This window comes from Tinamus guttatus, unplaced genomic scaffold (genome assembly GCF_059628265.1).
Source record: "Tinamus guttatus ecotype Peru unplaced genomic scaffold, ASM5962826v1 Tinamus_guttatus_pri_ptg000563l, whole genome shotgun sequence".
Lineage (NCBI taxonomy): Eukaryota > Metazoa > Chordata > Aves > Tinamiformes > Tinamidae > Tinamus > Tinamus guttatus.
This window is the reverse complement of record NW_028289097.1, coordinates 1692197-1711644: the sequence shown is the minus strand read 5'-3', so window position 1 is coordinate 1711644 and position 19448 is coordinate 1692197. Positions and strand designations below refer to the sequence as shown.

The 19448-nt window shown below is 60.2% G+C and overlaps 1 protein-coding gene across 1 annotated transcript in view; it reads right to left on the bottom strand.

Moving 5' to 3' along the window:
• The window catches only part of ITPR3 (inositol 1,4,5-trisphosphate receptor type 3), a 36860-nt gene that overhangs the window by 6881 nt on the left and 10531 nt on the right, over window positions 1-19448 (bottom strand). Inside the window, exons 4-46 of the mRNA XM_088534462.1 lie at window positions 18707-18793; window positions 18368-18526; window positions 18148-18246; window positions 17930-18013; window positions 17311-17457; window positions 17087-17182; window positions 16261-16311; window positions 15594-15736; window positions 15273-15372; window positions 14851-15011; window positions 14039-14180; window positions 13646-13807; window positions 13312-13484; window positions 13046-13165; window positions 12611-12793; window positions 12270-12521; window positions 11866-12010; window positions 11566-11713; window positions 10996-11192; window positions 10712-10841; window positions 10390-10447; window positions 9615-9780; window positions 9258-9422; window positions 8988-9056; window positions 8645-8770; window positions 8361-8483; window positions 7943-8143; window positions 7245-7496; window positions 6963-7088; window positions 6519-6644; window positions 6248-6368; window positions 4949-5133; window positions 4697-4845; window positions 4451-4559; window positions 4216-4306; window positions 3776-3945; window positions 2924-3098; window positions 2657-2841; window positions 2160-2360; window positions 1628-1738; window positions 1353-1448; window positions 895-996; window positions 525-611 (exon numbers count right to left, since the gene is read on the bottom strand). Coding sequence (XP_088390588.1) covers window positions 525-611; window positions 895-996; window positions 1353-1448; window positions 1628-1738; window positions 2160-2360; window positions 2657-2841; window positions 2924-3098; window positions 3776-3945; window positions 4216-4306; window positions 4451-4559; window positions 4697-4845; window positions 4949-5133; window positions 6248-6368; window positions 6519-6644; window positions 6963-7088; window positions 7245-7496; window positions 7943-8143; window positions 8361-8483; window positions 8645-8770; window positions 8988-9056; window positions 9258-9422; window positions 9615-9780; window positions 10390-10447; window positions 10712-10841; window positions 10996-11192; window positions 11566-11713; window positions 11866-12010; window positions 12270-12521; window positions 12611-12793; window positions 13046-13165; window positions 13312-13484; window positions 13646-13807; window positions 14039-14180; window positions 14851-15011; window positions 15273-15372; window positions 15594-15736; window positions 16261-16311; window positions 17087-17182; window positions 17311-17457; window positions 17930-18013; window positions 18148-18246; window positions 18368-18526; window positions 18707-18793 — 5973 coding nt within the window. The remainder of the gene's footprint in view (window positions 1-524; window positions 612-894; window positions 997-1352; window positions 1449-1627; window positions 1739-2159; window positions 2361-2656; window positions 2842-2923; window positions 3099-3775; window positions 3946-4215; window positions 4307-4450; window positions 4560-4696; window positions 4846-4948; window positions 5134-6247; window positions 6369-6518; window positions 6645-6962; window positions 7089-7244; window positions 7497-7942; window positions 8144-8360; window positions 8484-8644; window positions 8771-8987; window positions 9057-9257; window positions 9423-9614; window positions 9781-10389; window positions 10448-10711; window positions 10842-10995; window positions 11193-11565; window positions 11714-11865; window positions 12011-12269; window positions 12522-12610; window positions 12794-13045; window positions 13166-13311; window positions 13485-13645; window positions 13808-14038; window positions 14181-14850; window positions 15012-15272; window positions 15373-15593; window positions 15737-16260; window positions 16312-17086; window positions 17183-17310; window positions 17458-17929; window positions 18014-18147; window positions 18247-18367; window positions 18527-18706; window positions 18794-19448) is intronic.

Here is a 19448-nt window from a genome sequence, read left to right as displayed (position 1 = left end):
CAACACCGGTCCTCAAAATGTACCAAATCTGATGAGGTTTCAGGGAAAAGCAAATGAACTGAAGCTTCCGAAAGGGATGCAAGAGCTCCTTGAGGTGACAGGCGTTCAATTCCCTACAATAATTACATCCCCAAACTGCTAATCCACAAATTGCAAATCAATGCCCATAAAACCCCAGGGAAATCTTATTACTGCTGAATCTTGTCCGGGATCTAAGGTACGCAGGCAGCAAAGGACAGCAAAGGACTCAGTCCTGCCTTTTCTGCAGGGAAGGAGAGAAAGCAGCTACTAGCAGGGAAGCCACCCTCCACAGACAGCTAGTGACACAGCCACTGTGTTTGCAGCTTGGGTTCCAAGGGACACGGTTTTCTTTAATCCCCCCAGTAATAGCAAAACGTGTCAACTCCTAAATGACAGAAAGCAGGGCACATGAGCTAGGCTGGGAGAAGCAGCTTTTTGTAATCTCCAGTCAGGGTCAGAGCGGGTGGGGGAGCTCTGCCTTCCTTCTCAAGGCCTTCCCATACCATGGATGAGATGCCTTCCTCCTCTTCCTCCTGGATTCGCTTCACTGGCTTCAGGAGCTGCTGCAGAGACTTGTTGTGTCGGGAGAGCTGGGAGAGGGACAGCGATAGCCGGGTTAGCAGAGGCTCACGAGCAGCCCCTGCAGTGCCACGAGGGACAGCGAGCGAAGCCCTGCACGGGCATGGGAGCCTAAAGCAAACTCCCCAGCTGAGCAGCCCCAGGATGCCAGCCCGGCTGGAGAAAACACACCAAGAAGTAATGAGAAAAACGTGCAAATCAGCAAGCAGAAGCTAGAGCGCAGCCCTGCGGGGCCCGGGCCTGACAGGGGGACGCTGCTGCGAGAGCAGCCGTGCGCGGTGGCACTGCCAGTACCTGCAGCGCCAGGATGTAAATGTTGTGGCCGACCTCCCGCGGGGACACCTCGGCGTTCTCGCACTCCTCCTCCTGCAGATAGGCCTTCTTGATGACGTCCACCTGGAAGGCACCAGCGACACGTGAGCTCTCTGCCCAGCCTGGCCCGTTTTCCTCCCCTGGCCACGGGCGTTTCAGACCCGACGGCAGGGAAAGGCCATTCGTGCATGAGGCTGCGTGTGGCGAGTCCTAGCAATGGTTGAGGCGCTTTTGGGGCTGCAGATCAGGGACTCCGTTAGGGCCCACAGGCCTGAAGGGTCCAGACAGTGGTGTAAAACAGGAGGAAAGAGCCGGAGCTGCAGCCCCTCCTGGCACCCGGAGCACAGCCCAGGGACGAGGCTCTCCCCCATCCCCGAAGCCATCCCTGCAGCCTCGAGGTTCCCCTGGGACTGGTCGTGTCACCTCTGCTCAGCCCTTACCAGCTCCTGCGGGCGAAGGCTGATGAGGATGCGCTCCGCGTTCTCGCTGTCGTGCCGGCTCTCCATCAGGGCCAGGAGGAGCTTGGAAGCGTTGTCCTGGGAAGGAGAGACACCCTCGTGAGGGGAACTGTGCTCTGCCAGGGCTGGGAGGACCCACCTCCCGCTCAGCTCCCTCCACAGTGACGGTTTCAGCCCGGGGAACATGCAGGAACCCCCAGCTGCTCCAGGCATGTCCCAGCGATGGGCCCTGCACCCCAGCTGGAAGCTCTGCCTACCTTCAGCTGCAGGACCAGGTCCATCCGGTACTTGCAGAGGGGGCTGATGTCATTGAGGATGAGCGCTGTGATTATGTCGATCCCATTGGATTCGTGCGTCACGATGCAGCTCTAGGGGAGAGATGCATTTGTCATCCCATGGATGACGCCATCCCTCCAGATTCACCTGTGCTCCCCTCTTAATGCAGCCTAAGTACCCAGCACATGCCCAGGGGTGTAAATGGTGCCCTGGCATCAACACCGTCTGGGTCCCATCGTTCCAAGAGCCCCAGATCCCTTCTCTCCCCAGCAATGGAACCATCTGCGGCCCCACATAACTGAGCCATGTGGTTACTCATAACTCTCATAGCATCTTTGCTTCCCTCGACTCTTCTGTTGTCCTGCTCCCTTTTACACCCCAAAAACAAGAGCTGGCCCTGTTTGCCTGCAGCTTTCCCAGGGATCCCCATGGAATGCCCCAGCGATGGTAGGAGCAACATGGAGCTACCACGATGTCCACGGGCCCCTCGGAGGGGTCACCGCCAGCGCCCACCTGGTTCTCATGGCAGGGCCCCTGGCAGTACTCGGTCAGGGTCTCCAGGGTCTGGGTGATGAGGGCCACGTTGTACTCATTGATGTAGAGGCCCAGTAGCCCCAGGCCTCCCGTGGTGCTGCCGCACATGATGTCGAGGAACTGCAGCGTCTCGCACACCAGGTTGTAGTTGGTCTTGTTGTTCTGGCACCGGAGGAAGTTCTGCCGAGCAAACCCTGCACTTAGAGAGCTGAGCGGCATCACCGGGGCCTCTGACACCGCGTTCAGGTCCTGAGCCCCCTCCTGCCACCACCTTCCCACCTCCAGCTCAGGGAATTTGGCCAGGGCCATCCCTGTGAGGTGCAGAGCAGCACCCATGGACACGGCAGAGGGTGCAGATGGGGAAGCTGAGGCTGGCGCATTGCCCACTTGGAGCCCAGTGAGGACCAGAGCCCGACTTTCCTGTGTCCCCATCCTGGGGCCTCTGCCCCAACCCCGCTCATCGCCTCATAACCCACCTGAAGGTCCCGGTTGTGGTTCTCACACAGCAGCTGCAGGAATCGCAGAATAGGCTCCATAATCAGGACTGTCACCCCCATTTCGTTGTTCTGGCCCTGCTCCCCAGCGTCGTGGCCTTTCCGGAATCCTATCGCCATTGGGTACCGGGAGGGGGTGCCAGGCATCACAAAAGTCTCTCCTCGTCCTAACGGGAGACCCAGATTCGTTACATCTGGCTATGCTGCAAGACAACCCTTGGCCCTAGCAGGGAGACCGTGATCCCATACCTTTGGAGCTGGGGTCAGGCTCGTCCTTTTCTTCACGGGGCTTGTTCCCGATGTCACTCATGTTCACGGACACTGTAGACTTGGTCTCCTGCTGGGCCTTCTTCATCCGGTCATGCAACACCTTGAAGAACTTCTCGGACTTCTTGTCGCTGGTCATGAGGTTGTAAAAGGATTTCTGAGAGCAACAAGGATGGCAGTTTGAGTCTCCCCCGTGGGATCCGAACTGTCCATCCCAGCCTGTCCCTCTGCCTTGCTAGGCACCAGCACTTGAGACCTTGCCTGGGATACCCTGGTGAGCAGATTTACTGCCACAGTCCTCTTAGATTTACAGAGGTGGAGCACCCTGGGGTGTCCTATATCATAAGCAAGATAGGAGCTTGATAAATAGGGAGATGGATACCAGAGCCTGATAAACAGGGACTGCAGCAGATCTGGATCTGGAAAATCAATCTTTTGCATGTGTCATTTGTTGGCTTCCCCTGGTACGCATTTAAAATAGCTTAAGAGGGAGGTATCACCCAGGCTGCAGCTCATTTTAGCAGTACCCGGCAGAGGGCATCAGCAGTGTTCCAGAAACCTGCCAGCATCATCCTGCCTTCCGCAACATCCAGCCCTCAGGTTTGACCCAGATGCTAAAGTGGAAACTCAAGCAGAGATTTCTCCTCCTCTTCTTGTGGACGAGCAGCAAACACACGCAGCCACCTCGCTAACCAGCATCTGCCCAAGGGGCCAGGGACCAAGGACTGTCCTGCACGTCCCACCTACCACTGCTGGGGCCCTAGTGCTGCACACATCAAACCGCAGCTGCCCCGCTCCTTGGGGCAGTGCCAACCCGCAGCTGGAGCTCAGCACCTGGATCTCCGTGTTGCCTCCGTCCAGCAGCCGGATGGCGAGCAGGATGCTCTCTTGGAAAATCTTCTCGTTCTTGGTGTTCATGATGAGGTCCGCCACCAGCTTGGTGGCCCCTTCTCGGTCCAGCCGGCACTGGACAGCAGCGATAGCCGACCAGTCCTGGTCTTGCCCTGCGCAGAAGGATCCAGATGTGGGGCCACGACGCTGCGGGCGTGAGGGGCAAGGAGCACAGGCAACAGGGTGGCTCTGTGCCAGGGCAGCTGGGCAAAGTGATTCCCAGTGGGACCTTGTCCCTTCATCTGCCCATATCCCTGCTCCGAATGGAGCTGCGGACACTGAGACCCGCTACAAACCCGGCCACCTCCTGGCCAGGAACGTCCTCGGGAGCTGCACGTCAGCAGCGCAGAGAGCTGGGGACAGCGCAGGAGAGGGGCACTCACCTCCCCCAGCAGCATCCACGATCTCCCCTTTAGAGCTGGACTTCTTGTTCTGCAGGTAATTGTTCAGGAGCATTTTCCGCAGCAGGTTGCCCTGCCAAGACAAATAAACGTCACGAGGTTCCCAACTCTGGGGCCAGCGCTAGAGTGGAACGAGGCCGAGGGCCCGCGGGTTGCGGCGGGTCTTTCCAGGCTACCAGGTGGAGGAGACGGGCTGGCGGGGCGCTGCGATGCTCACCCTCTCGCCGTACTTGTTCCTCTTCACCAGCATCTGCTGCAGTGTCCTCAGCACCTTGATGCAGAGCTTCTCCTCCGTCTCCATGAGGTCCTTGGTGTGCTGCACCAGCCTGGTCACGCAGAGGAGAGCCACCATTACGCAGCCTGGAGAGGCTCCTACCTCCCCAGGTCTGCAGGCCACCCCAAACCACAACTCCAGCTCTTCCCAGCACTCCGAGCACTGTGGGCAACTGCAGAGCACCCTTACTTGGAGAGGAAGCCTCCGCTCTCGCATCGCTGGTAGGCCTCCGTCCCTTCCATGAAGAGCAGCTCCGGCCGGTGCAGGACATCCACGAGCACCGAGAGCTCAGCCTCCACCAGGGGTTTCAAGCGGTCCTCCAGGGCGTTGATGATGTCCTACAAATCCCAGCACCAACGTTTAGGGCCAACTCAAACAGCACGGGAGAGGGACCATGCAGTGCCGATTGCTGCTGGCTTTCACCCTCTGCCTGCCCTGTACCTGCAGCTTCTCTATGATGTTCTTGTAGTCCCACTGGTTGGGGGTGGCGGAGACGCGGGGGAAGGTCCGCGTGGCCGTCTTGTAGCTGGCCGTGTTCCTCTGCACGGTGCTGGTGGAGCTGCTGTTGAGCAGCGAGCTGACGTGGGCATCCAGGTCCATGGGCAGGGCGATGGAGCGGCTCTTGGCTGCGGGCAGAGGGAGCCGGGTCAGGGCCAGCGCTGGCGAGGCTGCCCAAGCCACGAGCTGGATGCTACTGCAGTGCCTTGGCCCGGGCACCCCTTCACCAGCTCTTCAAAATCAAGATTTAGGTTAAATACAAAATAAAACTCCCTCAAGGGAGTGAAGGGTCGAGTATTTCCCCGCATTGCTCCCCTCTGCAGCAAAGCGTCTAGTGTCTAGTGTCTATAAGTACCTCAAGGGAGGCAGTGAGGAGGATGGTGCTGGTCTCTTTTCAGTGGTGGCCACCGACAGAACCAGAGGTAACGGCCACAAACTGAAGCACCAAAAGTTCCACATGAACTTAAGGAAAATTTTTTTAACAGTGAGGGTGCCAGAGCACTGGAACAGGCTGCCCAGAGAGGTTGTGGAGTCTCCTTCTCTGGAGATCTTCAAACCTGCTTGGATGCAGTCCTGTGCCACGTGCTCTAGGTGACCCTGCGTGTGCAGGGGGTTGGACTAGATGATCTCTAGAGGTCCCTTCCAACCTTCTATGGTCCTTCTATGATTCTATGAAAGCGTTGCCTAGAGCCGGGCCTGGCGCCGCGGCACCGCGGGCAGCAGCACGGCCATCAGCTTTCCCTTGGGAAAGCACAGCTCGGAGTCTGGAAGAGCCCTGCCTAAAACTTCCAAGGGGAATCCTCGGAGCGCAGCTCACGTCCCCACCCAGCACCTACCCACGGAGCAATCCTTTCCGTGCGGTGACTCAGTGCTAACAACCCTGCTCCGAGTCAAACAGCCACAGGCGGCTGAGGGCAAAGTCCTGGAGAGGGAGAACTGCCATAAACGCTGACTTTATTTCTGGGCCCTTCGCCAGCAGGGACACACCAGGAATCTCCCGAAGAAATGCAGGCTTTGGCTATTTCCAGACCACCGTGGTGGTCCCCAGAGACCCTAGCTTGAAATGCACATCTTGGAGCCAAACCTCCCTGTTCTGGGCCAGTAGCCCCTCACCAGGGCGCCCTGCCAAGACCCGCAGCAGGGATGATCGCTCTTGATGCTGCCACGAGCGGAGGCGGCCGAGCGAGGCCACGTCCTCGCGCGCAGCGGCGCGGCGGAGCGTCCCCGCGCCCGGCTCCTTACCGACCATGGCCAGCGTGCGGATGCAGGCCTCCACCGAGCTCTTGTGCTGCTGCTGCAGCCAGGGACACTCCAGCAGCCTCATGGTGGACTGGAGAAGCTGCACCACGATGGTCTGATGGGTCTGAAGGAGAGAGTAGGCGGCTCAGTACCGCGGCGAGACCCTTCCAGGTCCAGAGCCGGGTGAGCCCCCCTTCTCCCCAGGTCTCCTCAGCCCCAGTGATGCTCCCTGAGGGAAGCCCAGCCAGGACTTGGCCAAGCAGGGCTCCGTTACCTGCAGCGAGGTGCTGTTTTCTGAGAAAGGGGAGCTGAAGAACGCATTGACGGTGTCCAGCACCACCGTGAGCACATACTTCTCCAGCGTGGGGTCCGGGAGGCGCTTCTCTCGCTTCTTGCACATCTGCAGGGAAAAGAGCCCGCTGACGGCACCGAGGCGCCGTGGTGACGTTCACGAGCATCCTGGCTGGATGCCCATTGGCACGCAGCAGCCTTGCTGCGCAGGGAACGCTTGGATCCTGGATCTATCTACCCCAGACAGCCCGATGGCTCCCCAGCCCGTAACGGGGCAGCCCTCCAGGCTACATCAGTCCTCATGGTGTCCGAGCTGCATATCTGGCCCTGGGGAGGTCCCAAGCTTTGAAGGAGGCTTGGTGAGGTCAACCTGTCCCCAAGCCAGGGCAGTGGCCATTCCTGCCATGCCCCAGCCCTCCTCACGCACCCGTGCCATGTCGAGGGTGAAGTTCTCAAAGAGCGTCCAGATATGGTTGCTGGTGTAGATCTCCTTCATCTCCACCTCCGTGTCCACGTAGCAGTGGTTGACAAAGTTCACATAGGCCATCTTCACCTGCCGAGGGAGGATGGAGGACACGGGCATGGGGACGGGAAGGCGAGCATTGCTCACCACCTGCGTCGCGGAGACCCTCGCTCATGGCAGCAGGAGCTGGGGACATCACATCCCAGCCGGTCCCCTCCCTTCCTAGCGCTGAGCTCCATGCCGTACCTCGGTTATGCAGTCCTCGTGCGTCACCACCCGCACCACGTCCTCCAGAGGCAGCAAGGATGTGCACTTGATCTCCGTGTAGACGTTCTTGCCCTCGGCGCAGGCAGCCAACAAGTCCACCAGCGAGATGTGGTACATGAGGGGGCTGTTCTCCTCCACCCCGTCCCTGGCTGCGGTCATCATCTCCAGGAGGGTGGCCAGCGAGGCCTTGTCATTGTAGAAAACCACCACATCGTCCCCGGCGTTGGTGAGCTGTGGAGGAAGCTTAGGGGTCACCACTCTGGAGATGGAGGATGAAGAAACCTCAGGGGGACAAAAAAAACTTCCTCTGCCCAGAGCAAGCAGAGGGGCTGCTCTGAGGTACAGTCAGGGATGAAAGTGCCATGTATTTGCAGGCAAAACATGGCATTTGCAGGCAAAACATGGCATTTGCAATGCAGCTAGACTTACAACCCGTGGGAGGCCCTGCTGCAGCACATCACCGGGAAGCAGCAAGGGAAAAACCAACCCCAATCTAGGGGACCATGTTCTCCAAACCAGTGACCAACTCTTGGACCTCACTTCAAAACCTTAGAGCTGTTTGCAACAAACCAGCACGGCAAAGAAGGGCTCTTCCCCTCAGGAGAAGCCAACGCTGCCCCTCCTGGGGACCATGTCCTGCTGCCACCACACGCTCACGCAGGGAGAGGGGCTCTCACCTCGGTCATGATCATGTCCTGGCACTTCTTGACGTACTTGCCCTCGGCCTTGATGATGGTGTGCAGGAAGTCGAGGTACTGCACGTGGCGGCCGTGGGTGGCCACGCAGTGGATGAAGTGCTGCGGCACCGTCTCGTTGATCTCCGAGCAGAGCTGGTAGTTGTTGAGGAAGATGTGCTGCATCGTCTCAGCCTCCAGGAGCTGTGGGACACGGTGGGGACAAAGTGAGGCCGGGGGCTGTGCAAGGCCACGAGGAATAGCCGTGTCCCAACCCTCTTCCTCTCTCAGGGGTCTCCTCCCAGGTTTTCCATCTCTTGCCCTTGCCTGCTGCAGGTCTGCACCCTTCCAGCCCCAGAAGGGAGCCAACGTCTCTCCCCATGCCACTGCCTGCAGCCATCCTTCAATCCTATCCCTTTACCCCTGGCGTCAAGAAGAGGTTGAGATGTTTATGCAAAAGCGCCTGGTTTTCCTGATTGCCAGCACAAAACTTCTGCAGGAACTGGTGGGTGAATTTCAGGATCTCCATCATCTTGGTGTCACCCTGAGGAAAGGCAGAGAACAGAAGCAGCGTGAGTCAGCGAGGGATGCAGAAGAGGGAACAGGCCCCAGCTCCTGCCCTGTCACCAGGAGTCCCTGCACCCTCCACCCCTTTTCCCAGGCACTTGGAGCACCATAGAGCCCAGCCTGCTTTTGCTCATCCACCTTTTCGTACGGGATCTGCAGCAGATCCAGCATCACTTTGTGGGCATCCATGTTCTTCAGCAGGCGCTGCTGTTTCTTCCGCACTTGCTCTCCGACTCCACACATCTTATTCAGCCGTTCCAGGATCTGGCAAGAGAACAACCATGGCCCAGAAGGGACTTGAGACTGGGTGTCCATCAGGACATTCAGCAGTGCTGGGAGCCTGCTTGAGATCCAGAGGCAGCACCTCCAGCCCTCGTTTTGTGCATTGCTCACAAATCCTGGCATCCCACTCATGAATCCCGTCCCTCTCCTTACCAGGCCTTGGGGATGCTGCCAGAGAGGGTTTGGGGATGTCACTTACCCCCTTGACTATCTGATAGTTCTCGCTGCTCTTCTCTCCCGGAGCAATGACCTCTTCATCAGCAGTGAGCTGCAAGGCAGGAGAAATGGGTCAAGATCCCACTGCCATCCCTACGAGCCTCTTGATGCCGGGGAATTAGTGCAGGACCCACTCTGGCTCTCCTCCTCCGGGGAGAGGCACGGGTGACCCAGCAAGGGGAAATGCAGACTGGGTTTGTGCCCCCTTCTCTTCTCTCACCCCATTTCCTGGAGTCTTCTTCGGGCTTCTCACCTCTTTCTTCTCCTTCTTGTTCCCCTCCACTGTGTTGTCTCCTTTGGTGCTGCCTTTCTTGTCCACCCAGAGCTCCGATTTCTCTACCATGGTACGGAGCTTGTCCAGCTCCGACTTAATCACCTTGTAGTTCTCAACGTCCTGAGCTGAGATCAGGAGCTGAACCTGCAACGAAATTCCCATGGGGTCCCTGTGAAACCAGCCTGAGGCACGAACCCAGCTCCCCTCTGTCCCAGACGTCCCTCAGGAGAAAAGGGCCCACCAGAGAGTCACCCACCCCGGGATGTGTCCCACGTGCTGCACAGGCAGCCCAGCACAGACTTACAGGTGCTCCAGGAGAGCATCCCGAGGGTTTACCTGCTTGAAGGTGTGCAAGACCTCCTGCCTCTGGCTGAAGTGCTTGAAGAGGAGCTGCAGGGAGCCGGAGATGAGCGGCGGGTAGTCGTGCATCGTCAAGTGGATCAGCACCCGCAGAAACATCCTCCCTCCCTCGTCGTCCACCTCCAGCATGCTGCTCGTCTTCCTGAAGCCGAGAGCAAAGCGCTTGGCGTTAGCGGCTGCACGGGAGCATGACAGCGCTCAGGGCCAAGAGCGAGAGCTGCGTGAGTCTTTATAGCCCCATCTTAGCCCCATCTGCCCTACGAGGAAAGGCTGAGGGAGCTGGGCCTGTTCAGCTGGAGAAGAGAAGGCTGAGAGGGGACCTGAGCAGTGTCTAGAAGTACCTCAAGGGAGGCAGTGAGGAGGATGGTGCTGGTCTCTTTTCAGTGGTGGCCACCAACAGAACTAGAGGTAATGGCCACAAACTGAAGCACCAGAAGTTCCACATGAACTTAAGGAAAAAATTTTTAACAGTGAGGGTGCCAGAGCCCTGGAACAGGCTGCCCAGAGAGGTTGTGGAGTCTCCTTCTCTGGAGATCCTCAAAACCCACTTGGACGCAGTCCTGTGCCACGTGCTCTAGGTGACCCTGCGTGTGCAGGGGGGTTGGACTAGATGATCTCTAGAGGTCCCTTCCAACCTTAAGCATTCTATGATTCTATGATCTTCTTCATCACCTGCAGCTTCCAGGCTCTGCACCAAGTGCATATAGGAGAGGGAAGAGCCCGGGGTAGGTGGGCAGCAGGGGGGACTCACCCCACGCCGAACATGGCCTCTGCGTGCTCCCCGATGCGGTCCAGGTTCATGGCTGCAGCTGAAGGAGAGGGAACGTGGGAGGTGAGCGGGGCAGGAGAGACCGAGAGCCCGCAGGACCCAGCACCAGCCCTCGCTCCAGGTGCTGGCACGTGGGAGCCCGCAGCCAGCACGGGACGCCTGCTCCCTCCTGCACCGCTCCAGCCCCTGCATCCCCCACAGCAGCAGGGAGAAGCTGCCGCCGCGCTTGCCTCCACCACCCGCAGTCCCGGCCTGGGGAGTTTGCCGAGTTTATCTTATTCTAGGAGCAGAAGGGAAGAGTTACTTGTGGAATCGAAGGCTGGAGCCGTCCCATCGGCCGCACTGTCCTGCATGGGGTAGACTTCCACAAACTCCTTCTTGAAGACGGAAAGTAGGTAGGAAATCCTGTAGTCCAAGCGCACGTTCAGGATGAACTGGTAGCGGTAGAGAGAGAAGAAAGCAAAAGTGAGTCCTCATCATGCCAGCTGCCTCAGACAACTGCTCCCACCAGCCCAGGGTCCACCCTGCAGCTCCCAACGCTTCCCTCCCTCCTTCCAAGCATCAGCAACCTGGTTTCTCCCTCCCCACCTGCAAGATCTCCAGGATCTTCAGCTTGGTCTCCATCACCACGATGTTCTCATTCTCGATGCTTCTCCCTCTGTCTACTTGCTCCGGGGCAGAGCCGGTGCTGAGGCTCGGCGGGCTGAAGATGGACTGCTTCCTGCTCAGCACCATGGTGGACATTATCTGCCCCACACCCTGGATCGATCTCCGCACGTTCTTCCCTAGGGAGGCAGCCACGGCGGACAGGGTTAGCTCATGGGGAAAGAGAGGTGGGAAAGGACTGACGTTAGGACCCACTTAAACTGGAAAATGCTTTAGACATTAACCAGAGAACACAGAGGAGGGACTTGCTATTGCTCTGCCACAGCCATGCCTGTGTTATGGCTGGGACATTTGCTGCATTTCTTGCTCATTTTGCATCCTACGCTGGGAAAGGCCAAGGGCCTGACAGCTCTCATCTCCCACTGTCACAAGATCAAACTCTTATGTATATTTCTTTTTCCTGGAGGCAGAACTGGTAAGTGCTGTGTGGACCACAGAAAACCCTTTCCCCCACGGCCGTGCCAAGTTCCCCTGGCGCTGAAGCAGACTCACCCGTCACCTCGTCGCTGTACACTGCCTGCAGCATCAGCTGCGGGTTCTGGACGCAGTCGATGATGCCCAGCAGCGTCCGCGTCAGGCGCAGCAGCTCGCTGAAGCTGTAGAAGCCGAAGTAGATGAGGTTGTGGGCAAGGCTGACGACCTGGGGGAAGGACAAGGAAACTCCAGAGCTCTCCGCACTCAGTCTCCAGGGCCGGGGAGGGTCTCTGGCCAAGCCAGGCTGCGTGATGCGAGGTGCCAGCGCCGCTGTGACTGCAGCCCCAAGGGCACCGTCCCCCCCACGCGGCTCCGCACCTCGAAGGTGAGCTTGTTCTTCTCCTCGTTGGCGAAGGGCACCGCCTCGCTCACCACGTTGTTGAGGTAGTCCTCCACGAACTCCATGGTGCTGGCAAACTTGTTCTTCTTGTCGTCGCGGGAGGTGTTGAGGTTGGAGTCGTAGCTGCCAGGGGAGACGGGGGTGAGCGGGAGGGAAGGAGGGCAGCAAGGCTCAGCCTCCAAGGAGCACCGTCCCGGCGGTCACCGAGAGCTGCCACAGCCAGAACTGATGCTCATTATCATGCTGGAGACCTTTTCCTTCCCAGCTGAGACCTGCCAAACTCACTCCACAAATGCCCACTCCTCCAGTCCCAGACCCCTACAAGGACACAGTATCTGGCGTCCTGCCCCTCGAAGCCCCTGCGAGCCCCGACACGTCTCACTCTTTGATGGTGATGGCCGTGGGGATCTCGGTCCAGAGCCGCGCAAACTTCACGGGCATCACCAGCTCCTGGGGGTCCCTGTCCACATGCACGTGCAGCATGAGGTGGCAGAAGGACGCCCGCAGATCGAAGGGCAGCATTTCATCTGCCATGCAGAGGAAGATCAGGTCTACGCCCAGCTGCTGGGAGATCTCCTTGATGGCCAAATACTGGCGGTCCAGGCACATGCGGGCAAACAGCTTCAGTTGATACCTGTTTGGCAGCGAGGGGAGGAGAGAGTGAGGCCACCCCGTCCTGCAAAGCCTGGGGACAAGAGGGGGCAGGATCATCAGGATCATCACCTGTAGTAACTCAGGACGTTCTCGTCGTGGGCATTGCCTGCCCGGGCCTCCTGTGCCAGCTGCCGGATGCTTTTCTCATGGTGGTCGTTGTTCTTGTCGGTCCAGGTGAGCCAGACCTCCTCCTCCGAGTACTCAATGCTCAGGTACTCGTGCGTCTGGGACATCTCCTTCACCGGCCTCAGCCTTGGGGTGGGAAAGGGGTGAAGTTGGGGAGTACCCCGTGATTGGCACCGTCTGGCTGTACCTTGTCACAGAGGGAGGATCCCACCGCTCACCCCACACTGTAACCATGGGGACACTCTGCCTGTAGGAGCAGGGGTGACGTGGGCTTTCAGCCAGGGAACAGGGCAGCAAGGGAGGCGGCGGGAGGCAGCGCCGGGCACCCAGCCCGGGTGAAACCCCAAGGCCAGAAGAGCCTTCCCCTTGGTCACTCACTCGGTTTTGATGAGGATGTCGCTGTTCTTTGGGTCCAGCACACATTTGCAGATCAGCTCCTGCGTGACGGGGATGGCAATGTGGTTGGACACGCACAAGTCCGAGAGGTAGTCCAAAAACCTGGGAGCCAAGGGCAGAGCAGAGGCGACTCACGGTGAGAGGGGGTTAGGGTTAACCACCCCCAGCCGAGGTGGTTTCCCACCCGTTACGCTGCACGAAGCTCCGTTCCAGCCCCATGCTGGGACACGGCCCTTACGGACACGCACCGTGGCTCGCGGTTCTTGCGCACCAGGCTGACGAAGGTCTCCACCTCCGTCTTCGTGATGTGCTTCTCCAGCAGCTTGCGGTTGTTGTGCAGCAGGGCCGTGATGGTGTCTTCGGCCAGGATGTCGTAGCCGATCTGGGACTGCATCATGCCGAACTGCTTGGCGATGTGCTCCTGCAGCGGGCAGACAGGAGGGGAAGCAATGGATGGGGCTGCATCCTGCTGGGGTGCCGGGGTCTGGCAATGCCCCCCGAGACCTCTGCAACCTCCGTAGGGCCGTGCAATGTCTGTTGGGATGGGAGTCCCGCGACGGAGACCAGGATGACCCAACGCACCTGGTTCTTGCGATAGTCCTCCTGGGAGTGTCGGAGCACGCGGTAGCACAAGCGGAACATGTACTGGTAGGGAGCATTTTTCTGGTCCGAGAGCTCTTCCAGCCGCACCAGGGGTCCTTCCCCACCCTTGTCCTTGAACGGCGCTTTCAGGATCCCAAAGATCTGCCCAAAAGCGGAGACCATGAAGTGCTTCATCCCTCTCCTTCCCCCTCCGATGGACCCTGGCCGTGCTTGGCAGGAGGGCTTATCCCACCACCATAGCTTGAGCTCAAGGCCAGCTAAGCCTCTTCCAGGGGGATTTTTGGGAGCCCTGGCCCCTGATGTGGCCTCACACAGGGTGGGATGTCTCTGCTGGAGCTCAGCCCCACTCAGCGCGTTCCGGGGACCGCTCACCTGCTTGAGGATGTTCTGCTCCCGCATGAGTTTCTGCCGCTCCCGGTTGGGCTTGGTCACCACGATGTCCAGCACGTTCTGACCGTTGTTGGGGACGTCGCTGACGAAAAACACCAAGTCCTCCAGCAGCTGGATCACAAACCTGCCGAAGGGGCACAGCACCAATGGGGGAGCAGGTCCCCGCACACAGTCCCTCTGAACTAGGGGGTGCTGCCAGCGAGGCCTCAGGTACGTTTTGAGGTCCAACAAGCCCATCTTTAGCTTCAAACCCTGCCAGAGATGCTGCTGGCTCCTATCTCCCATTTGCTGCCCTGAAACGTGAGATTTTTACAGCCCTCCTGTTCCTAAGGAAACTACGTTCCCGAGCCAGGTGCCCCGGGTGACCGGCACGGACGTTGGCTCATGATTCACGCCGGGGTTTTGCGCTGAACCTGGCGGCCCCTTAGTCACCGCAGCGGCACCGGCGGCGGAAGCGGCTCGCTCCGTCCCACGGGGTGGCTGTGTTTGCTCAGGAAGCGCCGGGAACCCACCCACCTAAAAATAATACCGTGACTAACCCGGCCGCCCCTGTCGTGGGGCCATCTCCCCCTGCGCTGTTTTTCCAGCGGCCAAGGAGAGGCAGGAGCGGGTCTGGTGTGAGCCCGATTCCTCTCAGACCCCAGGGAATAGCAGGGGAGAGGGGGATTGGAATGCGAGGCAGTGCTGGCACCAAGAGCCGGGTAGGGGACCCGGTGTCACAGCGATGCCTTAGGGCTCCGGAGGAGCCGGGCACAGCCCCATCTTTGAGGGAAAATGACTCTTTTTTTTTTTACCTCCGGTCATTCTGGCTGAGAAAACCTTCATTCATCTTCTCCACCACGTTGGCCAGCATGGAGCTGGCATCGTTCGCGAAGTCCAGGTCCCGGATTTCGGACACGGGCACGGAGACGATTGCAAAAGCTTCCTTGTCCTCCTTGGTGGGACAGGTGCCAAGCTGGAAAACGAAGGGGAGCCTGGATGGAGAGGTTGGCACAGCCTGGCACGCTCGGGGCTCCCCCGTCACATCTGCCCCCAGCCCGGGGGAGCCCGTTTGTCCCCAGCACTGGGCTCCAGGCTGGTGTCCTCCTGCCCCTTTGGATCATCTGCATATTCCAGCCCCCAGGAAAAGGGATCTCCAGGGTGAGGAGGAGGAAGGAGCAAGCTGGCAGGGCCCGGGGGGCACGGGGCACGCTGCAGCGGGGAGAGCCGGCCCTACCATGAGGCGGATGGGCCGCTCCTCGTCGATGTCGATGGGCACGTTGGTGCTCTGGATCCACGTGTTGGTGCAGAGGTGGCGCAGCCTCACGTAGGAGTTCCTGCAAGAGGCACCGTGCGGCCGTGAGCAGCCCACGCCGGCAAGCCCCGGCCCCAGCACCAACTGCTGATGCCACGCGATCCATCCGTGGGGCTCTCCTTGCTTTTGTGTTTTGCAGTCCCTCAAATTTCTCACATTTTGACATGGCCCAGGGACAGAAGTCCAGACCACGGGCACAGCACAGCACCGAGCTCTGCCCCAGCGCGTGCGCTGCTCACGTACCGCGGGACGAAGGAGTCTGTCTTCTGCAGCGTGGTGGGGTCCAGCTCGAAGAGGGAGGCGATGTCGTTGCCGTGGGGCACAGCCACCAAGCGGTATTTGATCTTCTCCCCTGTGTTCCTGCGGCTGGAGCGGCCGCCGCTCCCCTGCGCCAGGGAAAGGGCCTCTGAGCGGGGCCCGGAGCGAGCCCGGAGCGGGGTCTGGAGCGAGCCCGGAGCGAGTCCGGAGCGGGGCCCGGAGCGGGGCCGGCCTCGCTGCCCTGTGCGCGCGGGGTCCAAGGGGACGCGCAGCAGCTACGTTCAGAGCAGAAGCTGGTGCTCGGCCGCGGGCTTAGCAGCACGGAGAGGGGCTGGGAGAGCACGAGCACGGCATGACGCACCTGAGCTGGGAGGCCACCCCAAACCTAAACCCGGCAGAGCTGACAGTGTTCCCTGCAGGGCCAAGCCTCTCTCCTACCGGCCTCTGGCCTGGGATGCACCATGCACCGGGCCCCCCTGGGGCGCTACGCCGCGGTGCCGGGCGCGGGGACGCTCTGCTCGGCAGCCCCGCGCTGTCCCCGCCAGCGGCTGTGGCACAAGCGGCTCCCCGTGCGCGCGGGGCAGGGGCTAAGAGGCGGCGTGACCCGGGGCAGCGGCAGCAGTGTCTGCTAGCGGGGCTGCGCACAGCTCACCGTGGGCGCTGCCTTGGGCTCGGCCACGTCTCCTTTATAACTTGGGTTTTCCTGAAAAGTTAAAGAGGGAGATGAGAGACGGCTACCAATGGCTGCAAAACCCTGAGCACGGGGTTATCTCTACTCCTGCCTTCCTCCATCGTGTCACCAGCAGCCTGAATCACAGAGGACACCTGCAGAGGGGGCGGTGGGACATGGGATCAGGACAAGTGGCCCGTGTAGCTCACAGACCCAGGGCTTGTCCTTGCAGCACGATGAGCTCTTGCTGCGCATCCCGCAAGGCGCCGGGTGGGATCTCACCGGGCAGGATAAGCTAGGAAACAGCAGCCCTGGTTGGGGAGCTTCTTTCCTCTGCATGTGTTATCTGAGTGGCTTTGGTTTTAAGACACCCAAATCCGAGAGCCATTGCGGAAAGCTAGTGGCAGCCCCAGGATTTGCTTCTTTCCAGGCTAGCACTGGAGGCAGAGCCTTCGGTGGCTGCATTTAGTTGTCGTCATGAGTCAGGGAGAACCTCTGGCACCAGATCCCCCCGGTGCATCCGTACGGCCCTGAACATGGCACGGGACACGGAGCGGCTGGTTGGCCTTGGGCAGCGTCACATCGACTGCGTTTTGCAAGTGCTGAAACCTCTCCGTGCCCCCTATGAGGAGGCCTTGACCAGCCTCAGCGGGGAGCAGAAATAAAAAGCAGCAGACGCCGCTTCCAGGCCTGGATTTTGCCCACACCTCCCGCAGCCCGGGCCAGCTCGGGATGCTGCCTGGGCCCGAGGATGGGACACGGGCGGCAGCAGCGGGGCACGTCCCGGCGCTCCCCGCTCGCCCCTCACCTCTGCCGCCAGGTAGTTGCCGGTGGCCAGGTGCTTGAAGCGGTACAGGCCGTTCCAGTGGCCGGCTCCCCCGCGGCACGGGTCGTGATGGACCACCTGCAAGAGCACCAGGATTGCCCCTCCTGCAGACACCCGCAGGGCGCACGCGGCCTCCCCGCTGGCCCTGCAGACGTCCAGGCTGGATGCCGGGACAGGGACAGGCTCCCCGTGCCGTCCCCGCTCACCTCCACCTCCCACAGGGCGTTGGAGCTGGTGGCCGAGGTGGCCGACTGCCGCAGCGTGGTGCGGAGGAAGACGTGCAGCTTGCCCTTGTACTCGTCGCAGGTGAGGAACTTCTCCTGCTCGGCGTGGAACAGCCTCACCACGTCCCCCTGGAACAGGGACACAGCGCTGAGGCCCGCGGGACAACAGCAGGGACCACGGGGACCCCCCGCATCCACTGCGACAGCATCGCTGCCCTGCTCGTGCAAATCACTGCTCGGCACTCCCACTCTTGCCGCTGTAAAATGGTAGCAAAAATAGCACTTTCCACCCCAGAATAAAGCTGGGCCTCGGCTCGCCCATGTGTTTAAGTCCTTAAGGCCACCAGGAGGAGGACGCACGTGGGCTGGCGGGAAGAAGTGTGCGTCTGGGGACAAGGATCTGGAAGATCAGCGCGATCGATAGGGAGCCAGCTGCATCCTGGAGCCCCTCGGCTCCGAACAATAGCTCCGCGGGGAAAGTTCCTTTCCCAGGCACCGCTCGGCTCCACCAAACGCCTTCTGCTCCCAAAATGGTCCTCAGAGAGGGAAGCTGCTGGTGGCAGTTGAGCAGCTGGTGGCGGGAGGACACCCCCTTCCTTACCCCCTTCAGCACTTCCTCCAGGTGGTCGCAGAACTGCATGAAGAGGTTGATCTTCCAGCTGGTGTTACAGTTGACTGAGTTCACCTGCAGAGCAAGGGAGGGAGCTCACAACACTGGAGATGGGGCTGGAAAAAAAAAGCAAAAAAAAAAAAAACCCCAAACCAAAAACCCAAACCAGGGAGCAAGCCCCAAAGCCACCCTGGGCGCCTGCCCGGTACCTCTTTGCAGCCGGCGTTGTCCGCGAGCTCGTAGTTGCTGGCGTGCAGCGGCTGCCCGGCGTTCACGGGGTTGAGGATCACCTTGTCCCCCACCACCACCTGGAGGGGACGCAGGAGGATGAGGAGGGTGAGGACAAGGCCCTTCACCCTGGGATGAAGCAGGATGGGGCTCGCTGCACTCCAGCCCCGACACCTTCGCCACGGCCTTGCCCGCACTCACGTTGTCTCCGTTGCTCCTCAGCTTCCAGAAGGGCTGGATGAAGAGCCAGGAGCCCTCGTTGCCGGTGGCGTCCAGCGTCACCCGCATGGCGTTCTTCTCCAGCAGCGCCGGCAGCCGCTTGTTCACCGTCAGGTACTTGTTGCTCTTCATGTGCAGGAGCTGCAAAGCCGGGCGCCAACACTGAACTGACACCACAAAACCTGGGGACCCGAGGGCTGCGAGACCCTCCCGCTCATGTTTGCTCCAATCTATGCCTTTTCCCCCAGATCCCATGGGGGATAGAGCATGGATCAGCCGGGGCCGGGAAGCGGAGCGCGGAGGGGATGGCAGGATCCCTACCTGTATGACGCTGCCGTACTTCACCACGTCCCCGTGCACCTTCTTGTTCTCTGTCTCGTTCTGCTTCTGCTCCATCTGGGCCGCATGCTGCCCGTGGCGGGAGAGGAGAGGAGAGCTCGGTGGGTGCCAGGCCCCACGAGGCCACCTCGCCCCAGCACGAGGGCAGGGGACAGGCTGGGACACCACCAGGCACATCTCTACCCGTCCACGAATGCAGAGCAAGGCCAAGCCCCGGCTGGTAGGTCCCACTGGGAAGCACCACATTCAAGCAAAGGGATGGGGAATCTCCAACCATTCCCAACCTCTGACCTCCCAACCTCATTCCCAACCATGGCACAGGGCCGTGGGAATCAGGGAATTGGTGGTGCCGGAGACGTGGCAGGTTCCAGGCCACCACTGCAGGAGCCGATGCCCTCCCATGGGGTGAGTGCTCAGCTCCTCCCTGGGAGCACAGGTCCCCTCTCTCCAAAACCACAGGCATTTTCCATGCGGCTGCTCCAGCAGCTGGTGTTGGCACCTGGGCCACAAGGCAGGAATTCACTCCAGGGACAGGTCGGTCTTGTCACCTTCTGCCCCAGAGACACTGAAACTGGGGACCCTGCCAAGCCTCAGAGGTCCAGGTCTGCTCAGACCATCACGTAGTGGCAGCTGCCACCAGGAAATCAAGCCCAAGCAAGGAAAAACCCTGCGGAAGCGGAGAGGTGAATGCGAGCGCGGGAAGGCACAGCCCCACGGAGCGGCG